At 40.4% G+C, this 22,775-nt stretch overlaps 2 protein-coding genes across 2 annotated transcripts; both read right to left on the reverse strand.

Moving 5' to 3' along the window:
* Positions 1–300: 300 nt before the first annotated feature.
* LOC135738540 (trace amine-associated receptor 4-like) lies at positions 301–1,320 on the reverse strand. Its single transcript, XM_065256639.1, has one exon. It carries the CDS (start codon positions 1,318–1,320, stop codon positions 301–303), a length of 1,020 nt encoding a protein of 339 aa, XP_065112711.1.
* Positions 1,321–14,057: 12,737 nt separating this feature from the next.
* Positions 14,058–15,077, reverse strand: LOC135737894 (trace amine-associated receptor 3-like). Its single transcript, XM_065255757.1, has one exon. It carries the CDS (start codon positions 15,075–15,077, stop codon positions 14,058–14,060), a length of 1,020 nt encoding a protein of 339 aa, XP_065111829.1.
* Between the last annotated feature and the right edge of the window lie 7,698 nt (positions 15,078–22,775).

The following is a 22,775-nucleotide window of genomic DNA, read 5'->3' on the forward strand; positions in this document are numbered from 1 at the left end:
TGAGACTAAACATTTGCCATATACCTGTCTGTCTGGCATTTGATTTAATATGTATGATGTTCCCATTGAGATCATTACAGGCTCAGAGATTTTAGGACTCAAAATTTTGCTGTATGTTTTCAATAACGTCAAATACAAAAGATTTAATAATACATAAACTATAGCGTGTGAAATTACATAAAGAGAATGACAAACTTAATTATAAAGAATGATAAAGGAATTAAATATCTCTGAAATTAACACAACCAGCTTTACAACATTTATTCAGTCTTTGGTAGTATTTTTCTTTAGAAACTGTATTTATTCAAATGTCAGAGTATGTGAATGATTGAATCCACAGATATAAGTGAATATGAGAGTCTTAAAGGCCTTCTGAAAGCGAGGATAAAACAATCCATAGATTAAAGGATCACAAGTTGAGTTAAAATATGCAAACCAAACTAAAGCCTGAAAAATATCAGCTGGGGTCACAAAATTAAAGAAAGGATCAACAGCAGCAGCAATAGATAAAGGCAGCCAGCAGATAAAGAAAACGCCCATAACAAGAGCCAGAGTTTTAGCTGCTTTTCTTTCTCCGTGTGCAGAGCTTTGACTGTTAACACCTGTGGTGGTCACAGACACTTTCTCTGACAAAACCTTTGCATGTTTTTTCACAACATTGAATATGATGATATACAGAGAGCTCATTATAGTTCCTGGAATAATAAATATTAAAATCACACTTGTCAGTCCCCATTCTTTGTTAAAAAACAGAACACAGCCACCAAAACAAGACACCTGTAATATATAAGCTTCCAGACCAATTGCATTCAACCCTGAAAACACAATGCTAAAGTTGTACACAAATGAAAAGATCCATGTAAGGGTGATTAATACAGTCACAGTGTTGTTTGTGATCCTCATTTTGTACCTCAGAGGGTCACAGATGGCCCAGTACCTATCAATAGAAATTAAACTAAGATGTATTAAAGAAGAGAAACAGAAGGTCATGTCCAAACTAGAATGCACTTTACAAATAACATCTCCCAAAAACCAGCAGCCCTCGACAGATCGCACCATACTGTAGGGCATCACCAGTGAACCCATCAGACAGTCACACACAGCCAATGACTGAACGATCAGATGAGTTGGAGACTGAAGCTGTTTGAAGTGAGAGATGGAGATGATGATCAGCAGATTCCCAAAAACTGTCATGAGGATCATGAGTGAAATGAAAGCATACATTGCCACTTTAACAACAGTGAGACGATGAGCTCTAGGACAAGAGTCTGGATGTAAAGAATAACACAGGAGAATATTCTCAGTCTCATTGAAAAACATCGCGTCTGAGAGGACTTCCTTAGTAATTGTAAACAGACAGATAATATAACCCAAATTTGAAACAAAATAATTTTAGAAATTTCAACATGGTTAAGACAAATATATAAAAAAACATAAATACAGTACATGCTTATTCAATGTAACTTCCTACAGTAAATGAATGTGATATAGCTCAGATGTGTTCATATATACAGTTCAGATCAGGTCTCAACCTCCCCAGCTGTATACGTAACCAACTGATACACAAACATTGTGACTCATGAGATTAGAATAAAAAAACTGAACTGTGTGTCCTGAATTAAAGATCAATGGAGGTATAATGGTGGGGTTAAAGATAATATGGTGGCAATATAAGTATCAGGAAGTGCATGAAAAAAACATTAGTTAGATAATATCTGTAATTTTGCTGATAACAATAACTAAGGATGCCACAATCCTCAATATTATATTGAATCGTTCAGTACAACCTCCATGGTCCAATACCGGGTGTGCCTCATAAGTCTTGAAAAGTGAAGCCGCTGGCTCTTTGATCGCCCCCTGGTGGCTGGCTGCAGTAGAAGTCATAACCCCCCCTCTCCATTCAAACGAATGGGACTCTAAATAAAAAAAACACTTGCAGGTAGTCGATATCACGTTGATATATGTAATATATATAATTGTTCTTTTTTGTGATATGTTTTATTTTAACAAGTAATTCGATGCTATAGAAATGGGGCGTGTCGTTATGATTGGCGTGGTTGAATTTGGTACGCGAGTGTTTGGGCGGAAGTTTGATACCGCTACTCCACCTCTGGCTCCACGGACCATTCCTTCTGCGCATGTTCTGGCTCCAAACTGACATTTTTACGTAACATGGCGGCGACCATGGTCGGACATTTTTGGCCTCCATTACAATGGAGGGAGGTGACGTCGCGTTGTTTACTTTTTTTACAGTCTATGTCCAATACACACATCTGAAATGCAGTTTTCCAGTTTTATGCATACAAATCCGTCCATTTTATTATATCCTGCGCATCTGTTTGTGTATTCAATCAATACTCACTAAAGCTACAAGTGCTTTAAGCTTTGTTTATACTTACGCTTCGCTCCACACTGTGAGCCTCCTGATCGTGCACACATCTCAACAGACGCGTCAGCCTGTAGGAACATATGTGTTTTTAATAAACCACCAAATTGTCACGGTGGGTAAATACACTGCTCTCTCTGTGTCTCGTGTATGGTGTTTACTCACCTGTGATGTCATGTGCTCGTTATCCCAATTCCCTTCACCTGTGTTGATTGTCTCACTCCAGCTGCTCATCATTACAGACTCTCCATATAAACTCACTCTGCTCTCTGTTCCTCGTCAGATCCTCGCTCTTTGTTTGGCCTCCGTGTCTTTCTGGATTGTTTGTACAGCGCGTGTGGATTGTTTCGTGTCGTCTTCGTGTTGGATGTTCCGGTCTCTGTTCAGGATTATTTCCCACTTCAGACCTACACCACCAACGACCATCACAACCACCATCACCCGCTTTACCACCGTAGTCCTTCGAGCACCATTACCATCATCTGGACATTGTGTTTGTTTAAATCCCTGTGTTTGTCTGCTTCATAAAATAAACCTGTGTTATTTTTCCTGCATCTGCTTCCAGCGTGTTCTATCGTTACAGAAGGATCTGACCAGTAATGGAAGCAGCGGGAAATCACTCCCCATCTCCTCTCGAGGAATTTCTCCAGCGGGCGGTTCAGAGGATGGACCGTCAGGATAAGGTTATAGAGGAGATGGGTCGAGCAGTCCAAGTAATGGTGACGAAGGTGTCCGAGCTGACCCAACAACAACAACCACCTCCCACTGCGCCTCCCACACCCCCAGCTACATCTTCTTCACCAGAGGGAGCCTCTCAGTCAGAGCCCAGACTTCCTATTCCGTATAAATACGCGGGTGAGCCGAGTTTTTGCCGCACATTTTTGTCTCACTGCTCTCTCCATTTTGCTTTACAACCCAGAACGTTTTCCAGCGAGCAAACCAAGGTGGCGTTCGTGCTCTCTCTCCTGACTGGGAAGGCTGCCCTCTGGGGGACGGCGGTGTGGGAGAACCGTGACGTCTGCTGTTCTTCGTTCTCCGCCCTAGCTGATGAGATGAAGAGGGTTTTTGATCGCTCCGTCGCCGGGAAGGAAGCCGCGAGACGCCTCTCAGAGCTCCGTCAGGAGGATAAGACTGTGTCTGACTACGCGATCGAGTTTCGCACCCTGGCGGCGGAGTGTAGGTGGAACGAAGAAGCGCAGTGGGACCATTTCCTGCATGGGCTGGCTGACCGCATCCAGCAAGAGATCCATGTGGTGGACTTACCCACGTCCCTGAATGCTCTCATCGACCTGGCCATCAGGGTCGACGCCCGACTCAGCCAAGCAGCACGCCGGAGAGCTACCACGCCGTTACCCGTAAGACTGGATCATCTCCAGACCAGCCAGAGCGGTGCGGTCAGCCCCTCCAACGATCTCGAGCCCATGCAGGTGGGTCGAGCTCGGCTTTCCCGGGAGGAGAAGCTCCGGCGGAGGTCCCTTGGATTGTGCTTATACTGCGGTAGAGCCGGGCATCAGATCCATCAGTGCCCGGTAAAAGACCAGGCCCGATAGTAAATCTGAGGCTACTATCGGGCGGGATCTCCTCCATGAAGACCTCATCAACATCTACGCTCCTCCCGGTGAAACTACGGTGGTGCACTCATTCTCACGACTGTCACGCACTTTTGGATTCGGGAGCTGAGGGGAGTTTCATCGATCACGCCACTGCACGTAAGCTTCAGATACCACTCACTCAGCTTACTCACCAGATTGCACCGTTCGCACTTAATGGACACAAGCTTCCTACCATCACCCACATCACGGAACCGGTCTCCCTCATCACATCGGGCAATCACCATGAGAACATTTCTTTCTACGTCACTGACTCCCCTCTCTCACCCATTGTTCTTGGACACACCTGGCTTCATCAACATAATCCGAAGATCGAATGGCGTCTTGGGACTGTTATCAGCTGGAGTGAGGGGTGTCACAAGTCTTGTCTTTTGTCTGCGTGTCTAACTGTTTCTGAGTCTGTGTTTCAGGGGGAAGCAGTGGATTTATCTAACGTGCCCGCAGAGTACCATGACCTGAAGGAGGTGTGCAGTAAGTCGCGGGCTGATTCTCTACCTCCTCACCGTCCCTATGACTGTGCTATAGAGTTACTTCCCGGGACTTTTCCGCCTAAAGGCAAGTTATACTCTTTATCTGTTCCTGAGATGAAGGCCATGGAGAAATATATTTCTGATTCTCTAGCAACGGGGTTCATTCGTCCTTCCTCTTCTCCAGCGGGGGCGGGGTTCTTTTTTGTGGGGAAGAAGGATGGATCCTTGCGACCTTGTATTGATTACCGAGGGTTGAACAACATTACGGTAAAGAATACGTATCCTTTGCCGTTAATGTCTTCAGCTTTCGAGAGGTTGCAAGGAGCGTCCGTCTTCACTAAATTGGACTTACGTAATGCTTATCATTTGGTCCGCATCAGGGAGGGGGATGAATGGAAGACTGCTTTTAACACCCCTCGTGGCCATTTTGAGTACTGCGTCATGCCTTTCGGATTGACGAACTCGCCAGCGGTCTTCCAAGCACTTGTTAATGACGTGTTGCGAGACATGATAGATCAGTTCATATATGTCTACCTGGATGACATATTGATTTTTTCGTCGTCTCTCCAGGAACATGTGCAACACGTACGACGAGTGCTTCTGCGGTTGCTAGAGAATGGGCTTTTTGTCAAGGCGGAAAAATGCGTTTTTCATGCACAGTCTGTTTCTTTTTTAGGGCACATCATTTCGACTGAGGGTGTCCGCATGGATCCTGATAAGGTTAAGGCTGTGGTGAATTGGCCATCCCCAGATTCTCGCAAGACCCTGCAGAGATTTCTGGGGTTCGCCAATTTTTATAGGCGTTTCATTCGCAATTTCAGCCAACTAGCCGCTCCTCTGACTGCCTTGACCTCCCCTAGTACTGCATTCAGGTGGTCAGACGCAGCCGAGGCTGCGTTTGCCAAAATCAAGAGCTGCTTCGTTTCAGCTCCCATTCTCGTGTCCCCTGATCGCACACGTCAGTTCATAGTGGAGGTCGATGCATCAGAGGTGGGGGTAGGAGCAGTGCTTTCCCAGCGCACACCCTCAGACGGAAAGGTTCATCCCTGCGCGTTTTTGTCTCATCGGTTATCTCCGGCGGAAAGTAATTATGACATTGGTAACAGAGAGTTATTGGCAGTCAAACTGGCTTTGGAGGAATGGCGTCACTGGTTAGAAGGTTCGGGTGTACCTTTTATCGTTTGGACCGACCACAAGAACCTCGAATACATTAAAACTGCCAAAAGACTTAACTCCAGGCAGGCTCGGTGGGCTTTATTTTTCGGACGTTTCGATTTTACTCTTTCATACCGTCCGGGTTCCAAAAACATAAAACCCGATGCTTTGTCTCGACTTTTTGAGCGTTCCGATCGCACCTCTACTCCCGAGCGTATTTTACCGGAGACTCTATTCATCTCCGCGCTCACATGGGAGGTCGAATCGAAGGTTTTGACAGCCTTAGAAGGGGTAACGCCCCCGTCTCGTTGCCCACCGAACCGCTTATTTGTGCCGGAGAAGTTACGGTCCAACGTAATCCAGTGGGGTCATTGTTCCAAGGTAGCTTGTCATCCAGGGGTGAGTCGCACTAAGTTTTTAGTCAAACAACGATTCTGGTGGCCAGGTATGGCTCGTGACATTCACGATTTTGTTTTGGCTTGCTCGGTGTGTGCCACTGGTAAGACTTCGAATCGCCCTCCTGACGGGTTACTTTTACCGCTGCCAGTCCCTTCGAGACCCTGGTCCCACATTGCGCTAGATTTTATTACCGCCCTCCCACCCTCCCAGGGGAATACGGTGATTTTAACCGAAGTGGACCGATTCTCGAAGGCGACTCATTTCATCCCCTTGCCCAAATTACCATCAGCCAAGGAGACAGCGGTTACTGTCGTAGACCACGTCTTCCGGTTACATGGCCTTCCGACAGACGTGGTCTCCGACAGGGGTCCCCAATTTGTGTCCAAATTTTGGAGAGAATTTTGTAAATTGTTAGGAGCGACTGTTAGTCTGTCCTCCGGGTTTCATCCCCAGAGCAATGGTCAGACCGAGCGAGCCAACCAAGATGTTGAAAGAGTGTTACGATGTTTGGCCTCCAAGAATCCTTCGTCCTGGAGCCAACATCTCTCTATGGTGGAGTACGCACACAATTCGTTGCCAGTGTCATCTACGGGCCTATCTCCGTTTGAATGTAGTCTAGGTTACCAGCCACCTAATTTTCCAAGTATGGAATCCGAGATTGCGGTTCCCTCCGCTCACGCCTATGTCCAGAGGTGTCACCGCACCTGGACTAGAGCTCGGGAAGCTCTACTCCGGGTGGGGGCGCGCACCAAGGCTAAAGCCGATCGCCACCGGTCTAAGCCTCCCGTATACGTCGTCGGTCAAAAAGTGTGGCTTTCTACTCAGAACATTCCGATGAGTTCCGTCTCGAACAAGCTTGCTCTCAAATTTATTGGCCCATTCGCTGTTGCCAAAATTATTAACCCGGTAACAGTTCGCCTTAACCTCCCTCCTGCGTACAGGAGAATTCATCCTGCGTTTCACATTTCTAAAATTAAACCAGTTTTTCGTTCACGACTTAACCCGCCAGTCCCGGTTCCCCCCCCCGCCTCGTCTCGTAGCAGGGGAACCCACCTATTCGGTGAATCGTATTCTGGACTCTAGGCGGAGGGGACGCGGATTTCAGTACTTGGTGGACTGGGAAGGTTACGGTCCGGAGGAGAGAAGTTGGGTACCTGCTCGGGACATACTGGATCACTCCCTTATTGATGATTACCATCAACAGGTACAGCAGGCTAGGAACGTCAGGTGACGTCCTAGGGGAGGGGGTACTGTCACGGTGGGTAAATACACTGCTCTCTCTGTGTCTCGTGTATGGTGTTTACTCACCTGTGATGTCATGTGCTCGTTATCCCGATTCCCTTCACCTGTGTTGATTGTCTCACTCCAGCTGCTCATCATTACAGACTCTCCATATAAACTCACTCTGCTCTCTGTTCCTCGTCAGATCCTCGCTCTTTGTTTGGCCTCCGTGTCTTTCTGGATTGTTTGTACAGCGCGTGTGGATTGTTTCGTGTCGTCTTCGTGTTGGATGTTCCGGTCTCTGTTCAGGACTATTTTCCACTTCAGACCTACACCACCAACGACCATCACAACCACCATCACCCGCTTTACCACCGTAGTCCTTCGAGCACCATTACCATCATCTGGACATTGTGTTTGTTTAAATCCCTGTGTTTGTCTGCTTCATAAAATAAACCTGTGTTATTTTTCCTGCATCTGCTTCCAGCGTGTTCTATCGTTACACAAATCTGCTTTTACCATTTCCTTTTGTTCTGTATACCATAAAAGAAGACTGAACACAATAAACAGACAACATGGATGCAGCACACGGTGATCCCTTCTAAGAACTGGTTGATACACTCCGTTAAGCACTTCTCCGAACTCCAACTACACCGTCACAGCACCATCCCCCGCTACTGTAGTCGCAGTTCCCATGGCTAATCCGGCGCCCTATTCTGGTCTGGCAGAGGAATGTAAAGGATTTCTGCTACAATGTTCCCTGCTCTTTGAAATAGAACTGTTTTCCTACAGATCGTGGCAAAATAGCATTCATCTTATAAGAGGTATTTGGCATTCCTTCTAGTGATAACACCGTCTATGATCATTTGTACCGTATCAAACAAGGAACGTTGTCCGCTGCAAAGTATTCAGTGAAGTTTTGCATGTTGGAATGAACAAGCCCTTTTCACCACCTACCATGACAGCCTTAAACCAGCTCTATGCTTGCTACTCTCTGACTTTGATGACACCATGGGCTTGGAAAGTTTCATTCAAAGAAGGACCCGTCACATCTCCTGTCCTCCGGCAACCAGAATCTACCTCTCCAGAATCAGAGTCAATGCAAATCGACACCACCCGCATCACTGTTAGAACATCACTGGTGGCTGACCCAAGGGCTTTGTCTATAATGTACATCCGCTGGACATTCTATTGGAGAGTGTCTCATTTGCAATGTAACTGAAAATTAATAACTAGTTACAGTTACTAGTTACTTCTTTTAAAAGTAATTGAATTACTCTACAAGTTACTGCATATCAAAAGTAATTCGTTACTAGTGAAAGTAACTTTTAAGTTACTTTTATATCTGCTTTTTAAATGTAAATATGAACAGTACTGATCAGTCAAACTATAAAATAATATGAATGGGCTATTTTACACGTAAGATTCTAATATATCACATACTGTAGGAGCCTATTTTGCTTTAGATGTAGCCTTTGAATATTTTTGTTAGAAATTATCTTAATATGTAAGCTTAGTTTATTTATGTATATAATTTAGACCATTTAGACAAATATTCAGTATGTTTACATTGAAAATATCATTGTGTTAAAATTGTGTACTGCCTCTTTAAGAATTTAGAGAAAATTGTGTCAACATGTCATATTTTCTAAAATAAATTATCATTTTTCTGATTCCATATTTATTTTAATAAGTCAGAAACGTCTACGCTGTGTCCTGCTGACAGGCGCGGTGTGCGCGTGCAGCAGGTGACGCAAATTATGGGTACCCCGAAGACCGTCTCATTTCAGTTCTCTTCGCGGACTTCTGAGGCTGCCACCTTGAAAGACCGAGTGCTCACTGTGGTGACTCACCATTTTAGGTTGCCTGCTTAGAAGGTCGCTGCCCTTGTATTGGGACACAGCTTGTGAAGCTTGTGGAGGGTAGTGCGCTGTTTGGTCATATATTGTTTGTATATTTTTTATGTTTGATTTAAATGACACACAAGATTAAAGGAAGATATTTAATCAGAAAACAGAGTATGTGGATTGTTTTGTCGGACGGACACAGAGCGAGTGGATTGTTTTTGGATACGGAGCGAGTGAAACCAAAACTGAAACTTAAAGGGCACAGAGAATGAAAAAACATTTTTACATTGTCTTTGTTGAATAATGGTAGTCTACCCACATTCATGAACATACAAAAAGTGCTAGAAATTCCTCTTTTAGAAATGTCAGCCAGAAAACGGCCCAATCTGAAAAACTGATTATTATGACATCACTGGCGTCTCACTGCCCCTCCACTTTAAAATAATTGGCTACATTTTTTGAGTGGCAGCAAAGTCAGCCAATCAGTTATGAGATTGCAAGTTAAGCCAGTAGGGGGAGCCAAATAGGTGAAAAACCACTTGTTCCCCTACCCTAATAGAGCTATCTGAGAGAGGTTTTAAGGAAGCTTTACAGAAGATATTACAGACCCAAACAAAAAAATGTTTGTCTACATGTCACATCACAGAACAAGGATAAATACCCCGTTCAATCATTCTATGTCACCTTTAATGCACACTCACACACACACTGTGGAGTTTTAACACATTTTAACAGTTGTACAGCGCAGTGTGAATATTTTACTGGAAACAACAATCGCAGATCGTTCTCTTCCATGAAGCCGATGTAAACATCTAAGAATATCTTAACATGCTTTTGTGGACTTCAAATGCAAGTTGATGTCATACTGGGATTGCTTGGCAAAGATAATTTACAAAAATGAGACCAGATGGATTATGGCTTGCGCACAATTTTTAAACAAAGGTATGTTGTCCCGTTTAGATTTTTCATGTTCATTCTATAGGCATCTCTTCACAGTATTGGTGGATCATAAAAATCTGCACCCCTTCATCATAGAAAACCACTCATCTATAAGGCTCACAATTCAGTAGGCACTGGTCACTCTGGGGCTAGTCAAACCCTCTCACTGCTTAAATATAGATTCTGGTGGCCCAACATGAAACACGCCTTCATAAGTGGCTGCAGATAATGTTCCATCTCCAAATCTCCACTTTAACTTCCAACTGGTAAGCTTCGTCCACTTCCCATTCCACACCGTCCATGGTCACATCTAGGAGTAGACTTTGCAACAGACCTCCCGTAATCTAAAGGTAACACATGTATCTTCATTGTTGTCAAACATTTCTCCATGTCAATTTGACTGATACGTCTTAAAGGTCTTCCTACTGCTATGCAAAGTGCTAAATTGCTCTTCCCGCATGTGTTCAGGTACTTTGGTATCCCTGAAGATATCGTGTTGATCAGGTCCCTCAGTTCATCTCCAGAGTATAAAAGTCATTCATGAAGCACCTAGTTGTGACCACAAGCCTGTCATCTGGATATCACCCACAAACCAATGGTCAGACGGAGAGAAAGATTCAGGAAGTAAGTCATTTCCTCCAAACCTTCTGCCATAGCCACAAGAACTCCTGGAGCAAATTTCTTCCCTGGGCCGAGTACGCATACAACTTCTTGTGTCAGCAAGCTACTGGACTCACTCAGTTTCAGTGCATACTCTGCTACCAGCCACCGATGTTCCTGTAGACAGAGGAACCCTCTGAAGTCCCATCTCTGCAACATTGGTTCCATAAGGTGAGAGGGTCTGGGACTCAGCTCACCACCATCTACAGGATGCTGTAAGGTGACAACAGTGGACTGCGGACACCCACCGTTCTGGGAAACCCATCTACAAGGTTGGACAGATGTGTGGTTGTCCACCTGAAACATTCGTCTTTGCCTTCCCTATAAGTCATGGATACATTGGACCATTTAAGATCATTAAGGAAATCAATCCGGTAGCCTTTGAACTACAACTCCCCTTTCACCAGAGATGGGGACTCGAGTTTAAGACTCGGACTCGAGTGTGACTCGAGGGATATTCGAAATGCAGTGTGTTATAGCTGCTGTAAATAAATGTTATGGAAAGTGAACAATTACAAAGGAAATATGAAATATTAGTTAATGTCATTGAAGGTATTATTTGTGCGAGTAACGCGCAAGCAAATTAGCACAAAGCAATCTTTATCGTCCGGTGGTGTGGACGCTAATATAGTTATTGTTATAGTTAACGTTATAGTTACTGTTATAATGTGAACAGTTCTTTAATGTTAATAATGAAGTAATATTCATAAAAGACTGCAAACATAAACGTCTATACTGTACATACCAATTTGGCCAACAAATAACATGGGCAACTATTTAACTTTGTTTGACTTTAATCTTTTAATACCAACTTTTAAAAAAATGTTTGAAAAAAGCTGCAGGACTTTGTGACTGTTTGACATGTTTTATAGCATCTGCTCAAAAGCCAGTACATATAAATTATAGTTTGTTATAATTATAGTTGAACCTTTCTACAAACAAATGCATTTACGGAGACCCTTTATGAATATATTTTTTTTAAACTGTCATAGACAGTATTTAATTAGAAATTAACATTTTGTACTTGACTTGTATAATCTGTGGTTTAAAATGTCACACATTCTCATATCAGATCAATGCTTATTTACTACTTCACGTCTTACTTTGCATTATATGGCTCCTCGATTTCTTTTAATTATCTTTTGAAATGCACATTGACTGTTTGTTTCTTGTAAACTGGTGTCACAGTGCCTTAACTATGGTTCAGTCCAGGGGCGTCATGCACCAATTTTTTTAAGGGGGCACAGTGTGCACAGCTTACAGAGATGTGTGCATTCATAGTGATGGTCGTTTTCGAAGCACTGCTTCATGAGGCTTCGAAACATTTACGAATCTTTTGTTTCGAATCAGTGGTTCGGAGCGTGTTGCAAACTGGCCCAAGTCACGTGATTTTAGCAAACGAGGCTTCATTACGTCATAACTGTTTCGAAAATCCAATGGTTCACCACTAGGGGAAGTTGATCACAAATGACCAGTGTCTAATTTGTTTAGGTGAACTCGGGTCAGTTTTATTATGCAAGTTCATAAAACATTTATCCGATCTGACTAATAACACTACCATTTTGTCTACTTTTTGTTTATAGACAGATTTAATGACAAAAATGTGCATAATTAAAAGGGTAGTTAGTTTTAATGATTTGTTTGCCCCAAATAAAACTAAAAACACATAATACACTTTTAACTATGTCTTAGTTAAGTTAAATATTTTTTAAAACATATTTTAATAAAAATCCTGCAATTATTTTGTAAAAAAAGTTTAAAATGTTTGGACATATCTGCTTTTACACTCTTTTGACCAGCAGGGGTCGCCAGCGTGTGTGGTGTTTGGAACTGCTTTGAAAAACTGAATCAATTTTCGAAGCAATTCGTTCAATCAATATTATAGAGCTTTCCGTCTTTTCCATGGCACTATTTTGAGCCTTCCTGTTCCTGCCTTCATGACAAAAACCTCCAAAATAAAAGTGTTGACTAACCTTCATATCAAATACTATTTAATTGGAATAATGACATATTGGCATCATATTTACATCTGGAACGGCATGTTTTATTTATTTACGTTTGGTTAAATGACTTGTTTAATTGTGTCAATGCATTTTGCACAACAACTGCATAATCCTATACAATTAATGTAATTTTAAATCCATAAAGTTTATAAACAACGAAAATTACATAGCCACGTGATTGAGTTTAATGTTCAATAATGATTAAAAGTTTTTTTAGATAAAAATTATTAGAGGAACGGATTTTTGCATTCAACTTTACCTCATATGTGATTCCGCGCCCCCGTGAACTCTGGCGAACTTTGGCGTTGTACCAAGAAGATGAATCTAGAAATCTCTACTAATATAACATTGAGACGGTCACATTTTAAACCATACATTTTCTACACAGAGGAGGTTAACTGCACATTACCGTACTGGGGTTTGGAAATGTTGTGAGCGTTTCTTGCACGTTTTAATTCCTCAGATAGCAAAATGCAGCAGCAACAGCAAAGAGCTCGTGAGCGTGCTCTGACGTTGATGGCGTCAGCGACTGCGCTGTATGCAGCGCCTGCCTCCAGAAGTAATGTAACACGATCAAAACACTATCAAAACGGCGAAAATCTCCGAAAAGTGACAAGGATGCAGCACAGAATTAATAATATTGTGCAAAGTAAACAGATTAAAAGACAAATAACAGATTAATGGGCGCTTCTTTGATTTTGAGGCTCAAAAAACCAAGGGGGCAATTGCCCCCTCAGTTTGAATGGGCATGACGCCTCTGGTTCAGTCACCAGGCTAGGATCATAGCCAGGATTTAGCAACTGATATGTACACTAAATAGACAGCTTCACTTTTATTTGGTTTCATTCAAGGTTGTTTACAGTTAACAGAAATACATGGAGAAAATATCTTAAAAAATTTTGTTCCAGTTAGTTAACTTCATGTATGGTAATTATTCAGAAACATTTATTATTTGAATCATGACTTTATTCATGTATGATTAAACAGTTGTCATTTCCTCAAAAATACTTTTGTATTAAACATCATCTTGAGTTTAAATGTCTCATATCACAAAAGATACAGACTTTTAAGGTCAGGACATAAGAACATAAGGTCCTCTCTTTATGTTCAATGTGTTTTTAACCTATGCATTTTATTATAATGAATGATCTAAAATGTATAATGTTACAATTGAGATTACAGTTTTGAGATATTAACTGTATGTATTTAATGACATTGAATAAGCAAAATAATTAATCATACATAAACTATAGCATGTGAAACAAACTACATGATAAATATAAAAGAATTAAACTTATTTGAAATCAACACTACCAGCTTCACAACATTTATTCAGTCAATGATTATTATTTATCTACAGAAACTATTCATTCAAATGTCAGAGTATGTGAATTACTAAATCCACAGATATAAGTGAATATGAGAGTCTTAAAGGCCTTCTGAAAGCGAGGATAGAAAAATCCATAGATCAAAGGATTAAAAGTTGAGTTAAAATATGCAAACCAAACTAAAGCCTGAAAAACATCAGCTGGGATCACAAAATTAAGGAAAGGATCAACAGCAATGGCAACAGCTAAAGGCAGCCAGCAGAGAAAGAAAACGCCCATAACAAGAGCCAGAGTTTTAGCTGCTTTTCTTTCTCTGTGTATAGAGATTTGACTGTTAACACCTGTGGTGGTCACAGACACTTTCTCTGACAAAACCTTTGCGTGTTTTTTCACAACATTGAATATGATGATATACAAAGAGCTCATTATAGTTCCTGGAATAATAAATACCAAGATTACACAAGTAAGTCCCCATTCTTTGTTAAAGAACACAACACAGCCACCAAAACAAGACATCTGTAATATATAAGCTTCCAGACCAACAGCATTCAACCCTGAAAACACAATGCTAAAGTTGTACACAAATGAAAAGATCCATGTAAAGGTTATTAATACAGTCACAGTGTTGTTTGTGACCCTCATTCTGTACATCAGAGGGTCACAGATGGCCCAGTATCTATCAATAGATATTAAACTAAGATGTAACAAAGAAGAGATACTGAAGGTCATGTCCAAACTAAAATGAACTTTACAAATAACATCTCCCAAAAACCAGCAGCCCTCGGCCGCTCGCACCATACTGTAGGGCATCACCAGTGAACCCAGCAGACAGTCACACACAGCCAATGACTGAACGATCAGATGAGTTGGAGACTGAAGCTGCTTGAAGTGAGAGATGGAGATGATGATCAGAAGATTCCCAAAAACTGTCATGAGGATCATGAGTGAAATGAAAGCGTACATTGCCACTTTAACAACAGTGAGACGTTGAGCTCTAGGACAAGAGTCTGGATGTAAAGGATAACACAGGAGAATATTCTCAGTATTATTGAAAGACATCGTGTCTCAGAGGACTTCCTTTGTAATTGTAAAAAGACAGATAAATATAACCCAAAGTTTAAACAGAATCATAATAGAAATTAAAAATATTTAAAGAAACATGAACATAAATACAGTACATGCCCATTCAATCTAACATCCTAAATGAACGTGATATAGCTCAGATGTGTTCATATATACAGTTCAGGTCAGGTCTCAACCTCCCCAGCTGTATACGTAACTAACTGATAACACAAACATTGTGACTCATGAGATTAGAATAAAAAGTGAACTGTGTGTTCTGAATTAAAGGTCAATGGAGCAATAATGGAGGTGTTATAGATAATATTGTGGTTATTAGGAAATACATGAAAAAATATGTTGGGTATGGAGTGTGCATTGAATATGACTGAGATAATGACTGAAAATGACTGAGATAATGACTGACAAAAAGATTGAGATAATATCTGTGATTTTACCGATAACAATAACTAGGGATGCCACAATTCCAATATAATATTGAACCATCTGGTACAACCCCCACTATCCAATACATGCATGTGAACTACGGTTTTCCGGTTTAATGTGTCCAAATCCATCCGTTATATAATTTCTTGCACATCTATTTGTTTGTCTGCAAATCCATGCACCTCTCTGCGAGTAAATATTAAATCACCATGTGCTAAAGATACATAAACAGGCGCTTTAAGCTTTGCTTATATTCGTGCTTTGCTCCACACCACGAGACTCTGCTGACTGTTGCACTATTTTTTGAAACAACAGTGGGCAACTCGAGCAAATGAGTCCAAAACCAGCACAAAGAAGAGGAAGGAAGAAGTCGCTTGCTGGAACAACATTGGTACTTGCAACATCAGAGTTTGATATATAAACAAGAGAACATAAATAAAACGAAAACAATCTCCTAAATATTTATTTGTTAAACATTATCACTTCATTAACGTTTTAACTAAACAAACAATACAAAACTCTTAAGGTTTGTATTTAATTCCTTATCCAGCGGTACATTTAAAACAAGTATAAGACAATAATAAAGCAATTTGTGTTTTAGGGGCAGTGAATAAAAAAATAAATTTTAACGTGATATTTTGTTATATAAGAGGTCATCAAACTAAATGAACATCCTGCAAGCTTCAGAAGTAAAAACGTCCTCGTTACTGAAATATAACAGTTTTTGGCACCAAGCCAAGAAAATAGTTGGTTCCGGAATGTGTCAATGTGTGACGTCAATGAGATTTTTATCCCTACCTTAAAATTGAAATTTCAAAGACTGCTTTTGTGGCCCCGCCCACATGTTCATGTGACACACGTGGGGGCCAGGTGCAAAGAAAAACGTATGCAGTGTCTCAACATTCAGTAAACATGTCTTTAAAGATTGCCAAATGTAACCAATAAAATGTTTTCCTGAGAGACTTTTATTTTGACGCGATCTGTTATACCCATGAAAACAGATTGTTCAGTTATGGAAGAAAACAGTAGCTGTACAACCTTACCCTAGAACCTAATTTTAGGAATGCGTGGGGAATGTGTGTTTACTTTGTGTACCGCAGATTCATTTGTAAATAAGCCACAAGTTGATGCTGGATTTGGAAAGAGACTGTAATTAAAAGCACCATTAATATTGGATCTGACTGGAATGGCACAGCAGTATTATGTGAGTAAAACACTTTAATAAGTTACTACGTTTCACTATTGCTTTGTTAGATATCGCTTGATATGTCCTGATTGTAACATACAATTACAAGTTTTAATTTACTAAAAACATTAAACAATTAATAAAGGTTCAACACTAAACAATACACCTGTAATATAACAATAGAAATATATAAAGTTAGTGATAAGGACTTACCAGCAATGATTTACATTCTTACAGTGTTGTATATGGTAATTTAGGCAAGTTGTGTTTGAAAGGTCCAACACTCAACAAAGCTTTTAAATCATCTAACTGTGGTATGTAACGTTATATGTATGTAAGAGCAACCTCACAAGCACAATATAAATATATAAAGTTATTGATAAAGACTTCCCAGCTGTGGTTTAGAATCTGATGCCTGCTTACTGTGTTGTAAATGGTAATTGGCTGCTATTTTTATACATTTAAGCTTTCTAAACAATTCCCCACATGTAATGACGGGGAATGTTGCTATCCAATCATAGCAGTGGTAGTTAAGGGGCCCGCCCCTTAAAACAAAACATGTCTTTAGTGTCAGATAAACAGTATATGCATTGCTTTGCATGGATTGATCAAAGAGATATGTCACAAGCTTGCCTACTCGGACAGAATTGCCTTATGTTCATATCATTTTTTGCAATGCGCACCAGCGCACTCATGTGGACATGTTGAGTATAAACAAGGCTTTGCTATGCTTGCGATGGTGGTGTCAGATGGCTCGGGTGTGGTGGCCATCTTGGGAAGAGGTTCGGGCATGGTAGCCATTTTGGGAACAGATACAGGCGTGGCTGTCATCTTGGGAACAGGTTCAGGCATGGCCTGAAAACCAGTTGTTTGTGTTTGATGACAAAATGGCATCCGCTGCATCTAAGAGTAGTGAAGTTTGGAAATACTTTGATCAAAATGATCATCACGTAGTGTGTAAAATCTGTCAAGCGAAACTGACCACAACAGCAGCTCTACAATGAGAAATCATCTTAAATGCAAACACTGAAATATAATAATTGACAAACCTCGTAATGAAGACACGCAGCTGCCCATCACCACGTTTGCGACTGTAAGTAGGCGGAGATGTGCCCCCGAGAGAGCCGAGATGACCACTCAGCTCATAGCAAAAATGATCTCAAGAGATAAGCTGCATTTGTAATTGTAGAAACAACAAACAACAAGCGCTACTATGTACTGCTCAAAACTCGCGTTTGAATCATTGTTTAGTCAGTAGTAAATTCTTTAACTATGAAAATATAGACTACTTACAGACTGTATGTTAAAAGCAGGCGGAATTATGATAACTCTCATTAATAAACTGTATAAATTATTAACCAGGCTGGATTGGACACCTTTTTGGGCCATGTTCGGCCTGTGCTGTCCTATGTTTTACAACCCTGATATAAACCCTGCATACACACACTCATGGCAAAGTATTGTTAGCTGTGTCTGCATTACCAAGTGCTTCCTTGTACCTTGTTCCTCTGCCTGAATATCATTTATTAATTGTTTGCTGGTTGCCCTGACCTTTGCATGGATATTTACTGTTTTTGTATTACCTCTGCTGTTGATGTTTGCCTGATGTTTGCAAGAAAAAGGCCACCAGGAACATCATGGAGGCTGTTGAAAAGGCATCCAGTTTGTTGTGGATCAAAATGAGTGATCTGTGGACTACACAAGCTATCTAGACACAAGTCGGAGACTGATCGTCCTTGGCTGGGTCACCTGGGTGAGGGTTGCACCTGTAAGGTATATGTTAAAACAGTTTAGTCTGGCAGAGCCAGTGACCTCTGGGAATAGACCAGATGACTACCATGAAGAAGGTGGCGATAGTTGTAGAGAAAGCAACTGGGGCAGGAAGGGATAGCTTCCCAAAACTGCAGCTCCCATCGGGGGACACTCACTAACAGGCTATGGAAATCCCTAAAGAATTATACCCCCAGAGGATCCAAGGAAGGGGGGTGAGCACCTCAATAAATGGACATACAGGTTTTGACACAAGAAAATGGAAATAAGACTATGAGTCCAGTCTGTAGATGCGGACAAGTCTACAAAAACCTGCATGGCCAGAAGATCCACCAGGCCAGAATGAAGGGTTGTTCTAGTGAACAAGTGATGCAACACACAGGTCAAGTACCTGGTGAGACACAGGAGAAGCCAGGCTCAGAATTACCCCACAGTGCTCAGACCCTCCATGCAACACTAGACTATTCCCAAGACAGGCACCCCAAACAAAGGAAAATTAGTGGCACCAATTTAATGAGGACATAAACAAGATCCTCCAAGTAACAGCTAGAGGGGGTGCTGATCGGAGACTGCAGACCATGTGCAGACTCAATGATTATTAACATAGCCATGGACAGATTTGGCCAGAAGGAGAAGTGTTCAACCAAAGGTGCTGCAGGACCCAGTCATCGGGAAGAAAAGATTTGCCAGTTTGCAGCAGGAGCTCTGTGTGCTCAGAAAGAAGTTCAAGCAGGCAAAGGAGGAGGATAAGGCTGCCCTGGCAGAGCTCCTTAACATCAGGTGTAAGCTCACGACTACCCATCGAGCTGTGTGGCACAGAAAGAGGGGAAAGGAGAGAGCCGGTAAGCTAGCAGCCTTTAACGCAAATCCTTTTGGATTCATTAGTTATGGAAGTTATGGAAATATTATTATTAGAGTTATGGAAGATCTTGGTATCTTGGTCTGAACCAATTGGAGATAGTAAGACAGAGTGGGACACTGTCACACGCGCACGCCGCAGCGGTAGCATTTTGCACTAAATGAGTACTTAAAATAGGACTGCTTCTACCAGATATGCCACCTAAAAAAGAGATGGATGAAATTAAAAAGTCGCTGGATTTCTTAACAGAGGAGATAAACGCAATAAAAGAGTTGCACAAACGTCCCAGAGAGTCATCGATGACTGAGGATATCGGAGAAATCAGGAAGTCACTTGATTTCCTATCATGCGAAACCAGCGTCATTAAAGAGCAACAAAAACAACTCCTACACTTGATGGATGAAGTTAAGGAGCTGCGAAGGCAAAATGCAATAAAGGATCAAAGAATCTCTGACCTGGAGAAGAGGGTGGACGAACTGGAGCAGTTTTCCAGAGTAAATGATGTTATTGTGACTGGCCTGAAAGTTAGACCCCGGTCTTATGCCAGAGCGGTGGCTGTCACCGGAGTTGAGCCTGACGAGCGGGACGCGATATCCGTGGAACAACAGGTGGTGACCCTCCTACAGTCCAGAGGAATAACGCTGGACGTGGAGGATATAGAGGCCTGCCACCAGATCCCGCGGAGGAGAGACAGCGAGCCGCCAGCGGTAATTATGAGGTTCGCAAACCGGAAGAAAAAGACTGAATTACTGAAACAAGGACGAAAACTAAAGGGGACTAACGTCTATATGAACGAGCACTTAACACGAAAGAACGCGGAAATTGCACGCAAAGCCAGGATACTGAGAAAGCAAGACAGAATCCAGAGCACTTGGGTGAGGAATTGCAAAGTTTTTATTAAGCTAAAAGGGTCACCGGAAGAAGCAAAGGTGTTGGTTGTCAGAAGCCTGGAGGAGTTAGCCAAATATGACTGAAAATGGGAGTGACATATCTGAGGTAACATGATTCACTACTCATGTATACAACTACATTTAATCAGACCAATTTACAAGAGGTTACTGAATATAATGAGTATTTCCCAGAGAATAATATAGATCCTGACACTATGTTTTTGTCAGATACTAATATTGATTGTCGTTATTACTCTGAAAATGATTTCAATGATATTAACATCAAAGGAAAGTTATCATTAATTCATTTTAATAGCAGAAGCATGTACACAAACTTTAGTAGTATCAGAGAGTATTTGCAGCAGTTCACTACTCCATTTAATATTGTAGCAATATCAGAAACATGGTTTAATGAAAGAAAAGGTATTGGCAATTTTGAATTGGAAGGTTATGTCTTAAATTATGTGAATAGAAAAAACAAAGCAGGTGGTGGGGTAGCTATATATGTAAGCAATAAAATAAAATTTAAAATGATTGAGAAAATGGCAGTATCAGTTGACAACTTACTTGAATGTGTAACAATTGAAATAATTTGTGAAAGGAAAAAAAACATTATAATTAGTTGTATTTATCGATCACCTGGGTCTAGCATTGAAATATTTACTCAATGGATGGAGAGAACATTTTCTACTATAAATAAAATATTATTCATTTGTGGTGATTACAATATTGATCTGATGAATCATGACAACCATCATGCTACTGATGAATTTGTGAATGCTTTATATAGTATGAGTCTATTTCCAACTATTTCTAGACCAAGTAGAATAACCTCTCATAGTGCAACACTCATTGATAATATTTTTACAAATGCTATTGATCAAACAAAAGTAAGTGGACTCATGATATCTGATATAACTGATCATCTTCCAATATTTGCATTGTATAATGACACCTATGAAAAAAATTATGAATCTCAAAAAAATGTATATAAAAGGGTACTAACTAAGAAGTCTATTGACGCTTTAAATGGTGAGCTAGCTAATCAGGATTGGACCAATGTGTTTATGGAGAATGACGCGAATAGGGCCTATAATATTTATTTAGAAATATTTTGCAAATTATATAACAAACACTGCCCGGCGCGTCAATGTAGGATGGAGAAACAAATATTAAAGTGTCCTTGGTTAACTCGAGGACTACTTAATGCATGTAAAAAGAAAAACAATTTATATAAACAATTTTTGATTAAACAAACAAAAGAATCTGAGGAACGGTACAAAGTATACAAGAACAAACTGATAACTATTGTACGTAATAGCAAGAAAATATACTATGAAAATAAATTAAATGAGAATAAAAGTAATATTAAAGGAATTTGGAGTACATTAAAAAAATTGTTAAGAGATAATCATTCAATTAATGTTTACCCTGACTACTTTATAGATAATGATACTGAAAATTATGATAAGAAAAGCATTGTCAATAAGTTTAATGATTTCTTTATAAATGTGGGTCCTGAATTAGCGGCAAAAATCCCAGCAAGCATTAATGACAGAATGGTGGTCTCCAGTATAGAATCTAACCCCCAAACTATCTTTCTTTCTGACGTGAGTGAGACTGAAATCATAAATATTGTGAATAAATTTAACAATAAATCCTCTATGGATTATTTGGACATAAATATGAGATTAATAAAAGTAATAATCAATAATATTGTAAAACCCTTAACACATATATGTAATGTCTCATTCCAAACTGGAATTTTTCCAGAAAAAATGAAAATAGCAAAAGTGTTACCACTATTTAAAGATGGAAGTAAACATATATTCACAAATTATAGGCCTGTCTCTCTGCTGCCACAATTTTCAAAAATATTGGAGAAAATGTTCTACAATAGATTGGATACATTTATTGAGAAACATGAGTTAATTAATGAAGGGCAATACGGATTTAGATCCAAAAGATCGACAACTATGGCTATTATTGATGCTGTGGAAGAAATCACAAATGCTGTTGACAATAAAAAATACGCTGTGGGAATCTTTATAGACCTAAGGAAAGCATTCGATACCATCAATCATTCTATTCTTGCTCAAAAAGCAGAAAAATATGGTATTCGGGGAATAGCGGGGAACTGGATTAAAAGTTATTTAGATGAGAGACAACAATTTGTTAAAATGGGGGACGATGAATCAGAATGTATGAGCATTGTTTGTGGGCTGCCTCAAGGGTCTATATTGGCTCCCTTGCTATTTAATTTATATATTAACGACATATTTAAAGTATCAGATCTATTAAAAATGGTGCTATTTGCTGATGATACCAACTTATTCTATTCTAATGATAATTATAATAAACTTATAAAGGATGTAAATCAGGAATTAGCTAAGCTTAAAACATGGCTGGACTGGAATAAATTGTCACTCAATTTAGATAAAACCAAGATGATTATGTTTGGCCAATACAAGGAAAATCCTGAATTACTGATAAGCATAACTGGTATTAGAATAGAAAAAGTAACAGAAATAAAATTTTTGGGAATC

This window comes from Paramisgurnus dabryanus, chromosome 12 (genome assembly GCF_030506205.2).
Source record: "Paramisgurnus dabryanus chromosome 12, PD_genome_1.1, whole genome shotgun sequence".
NCBI classification, from domain to species: Eukaryota; Metazoa; Chordata; class Actinopteri; order Cypriniformes; family Cobitidae; genus Paramisgurnus; species Paramisgurnus dabryanus.

Bases quoted from the DNA above. Each gene is read 5' to 3' on its own strand.
- LOC135737894 (XM_065255757.1), bottom strand. From the start codon at position 15,077: ATGTCTTTCAATAATACTGAGAATATTCTCCTGTGTTATCCTTTACAT.
- LOC135738540 (XM_065256639.1), bottom strand. From the start codon at position 1,320: ATGTTTTTCAATGAGACTGAGAATATTCTCCTGTGTTATTCTTTACAT.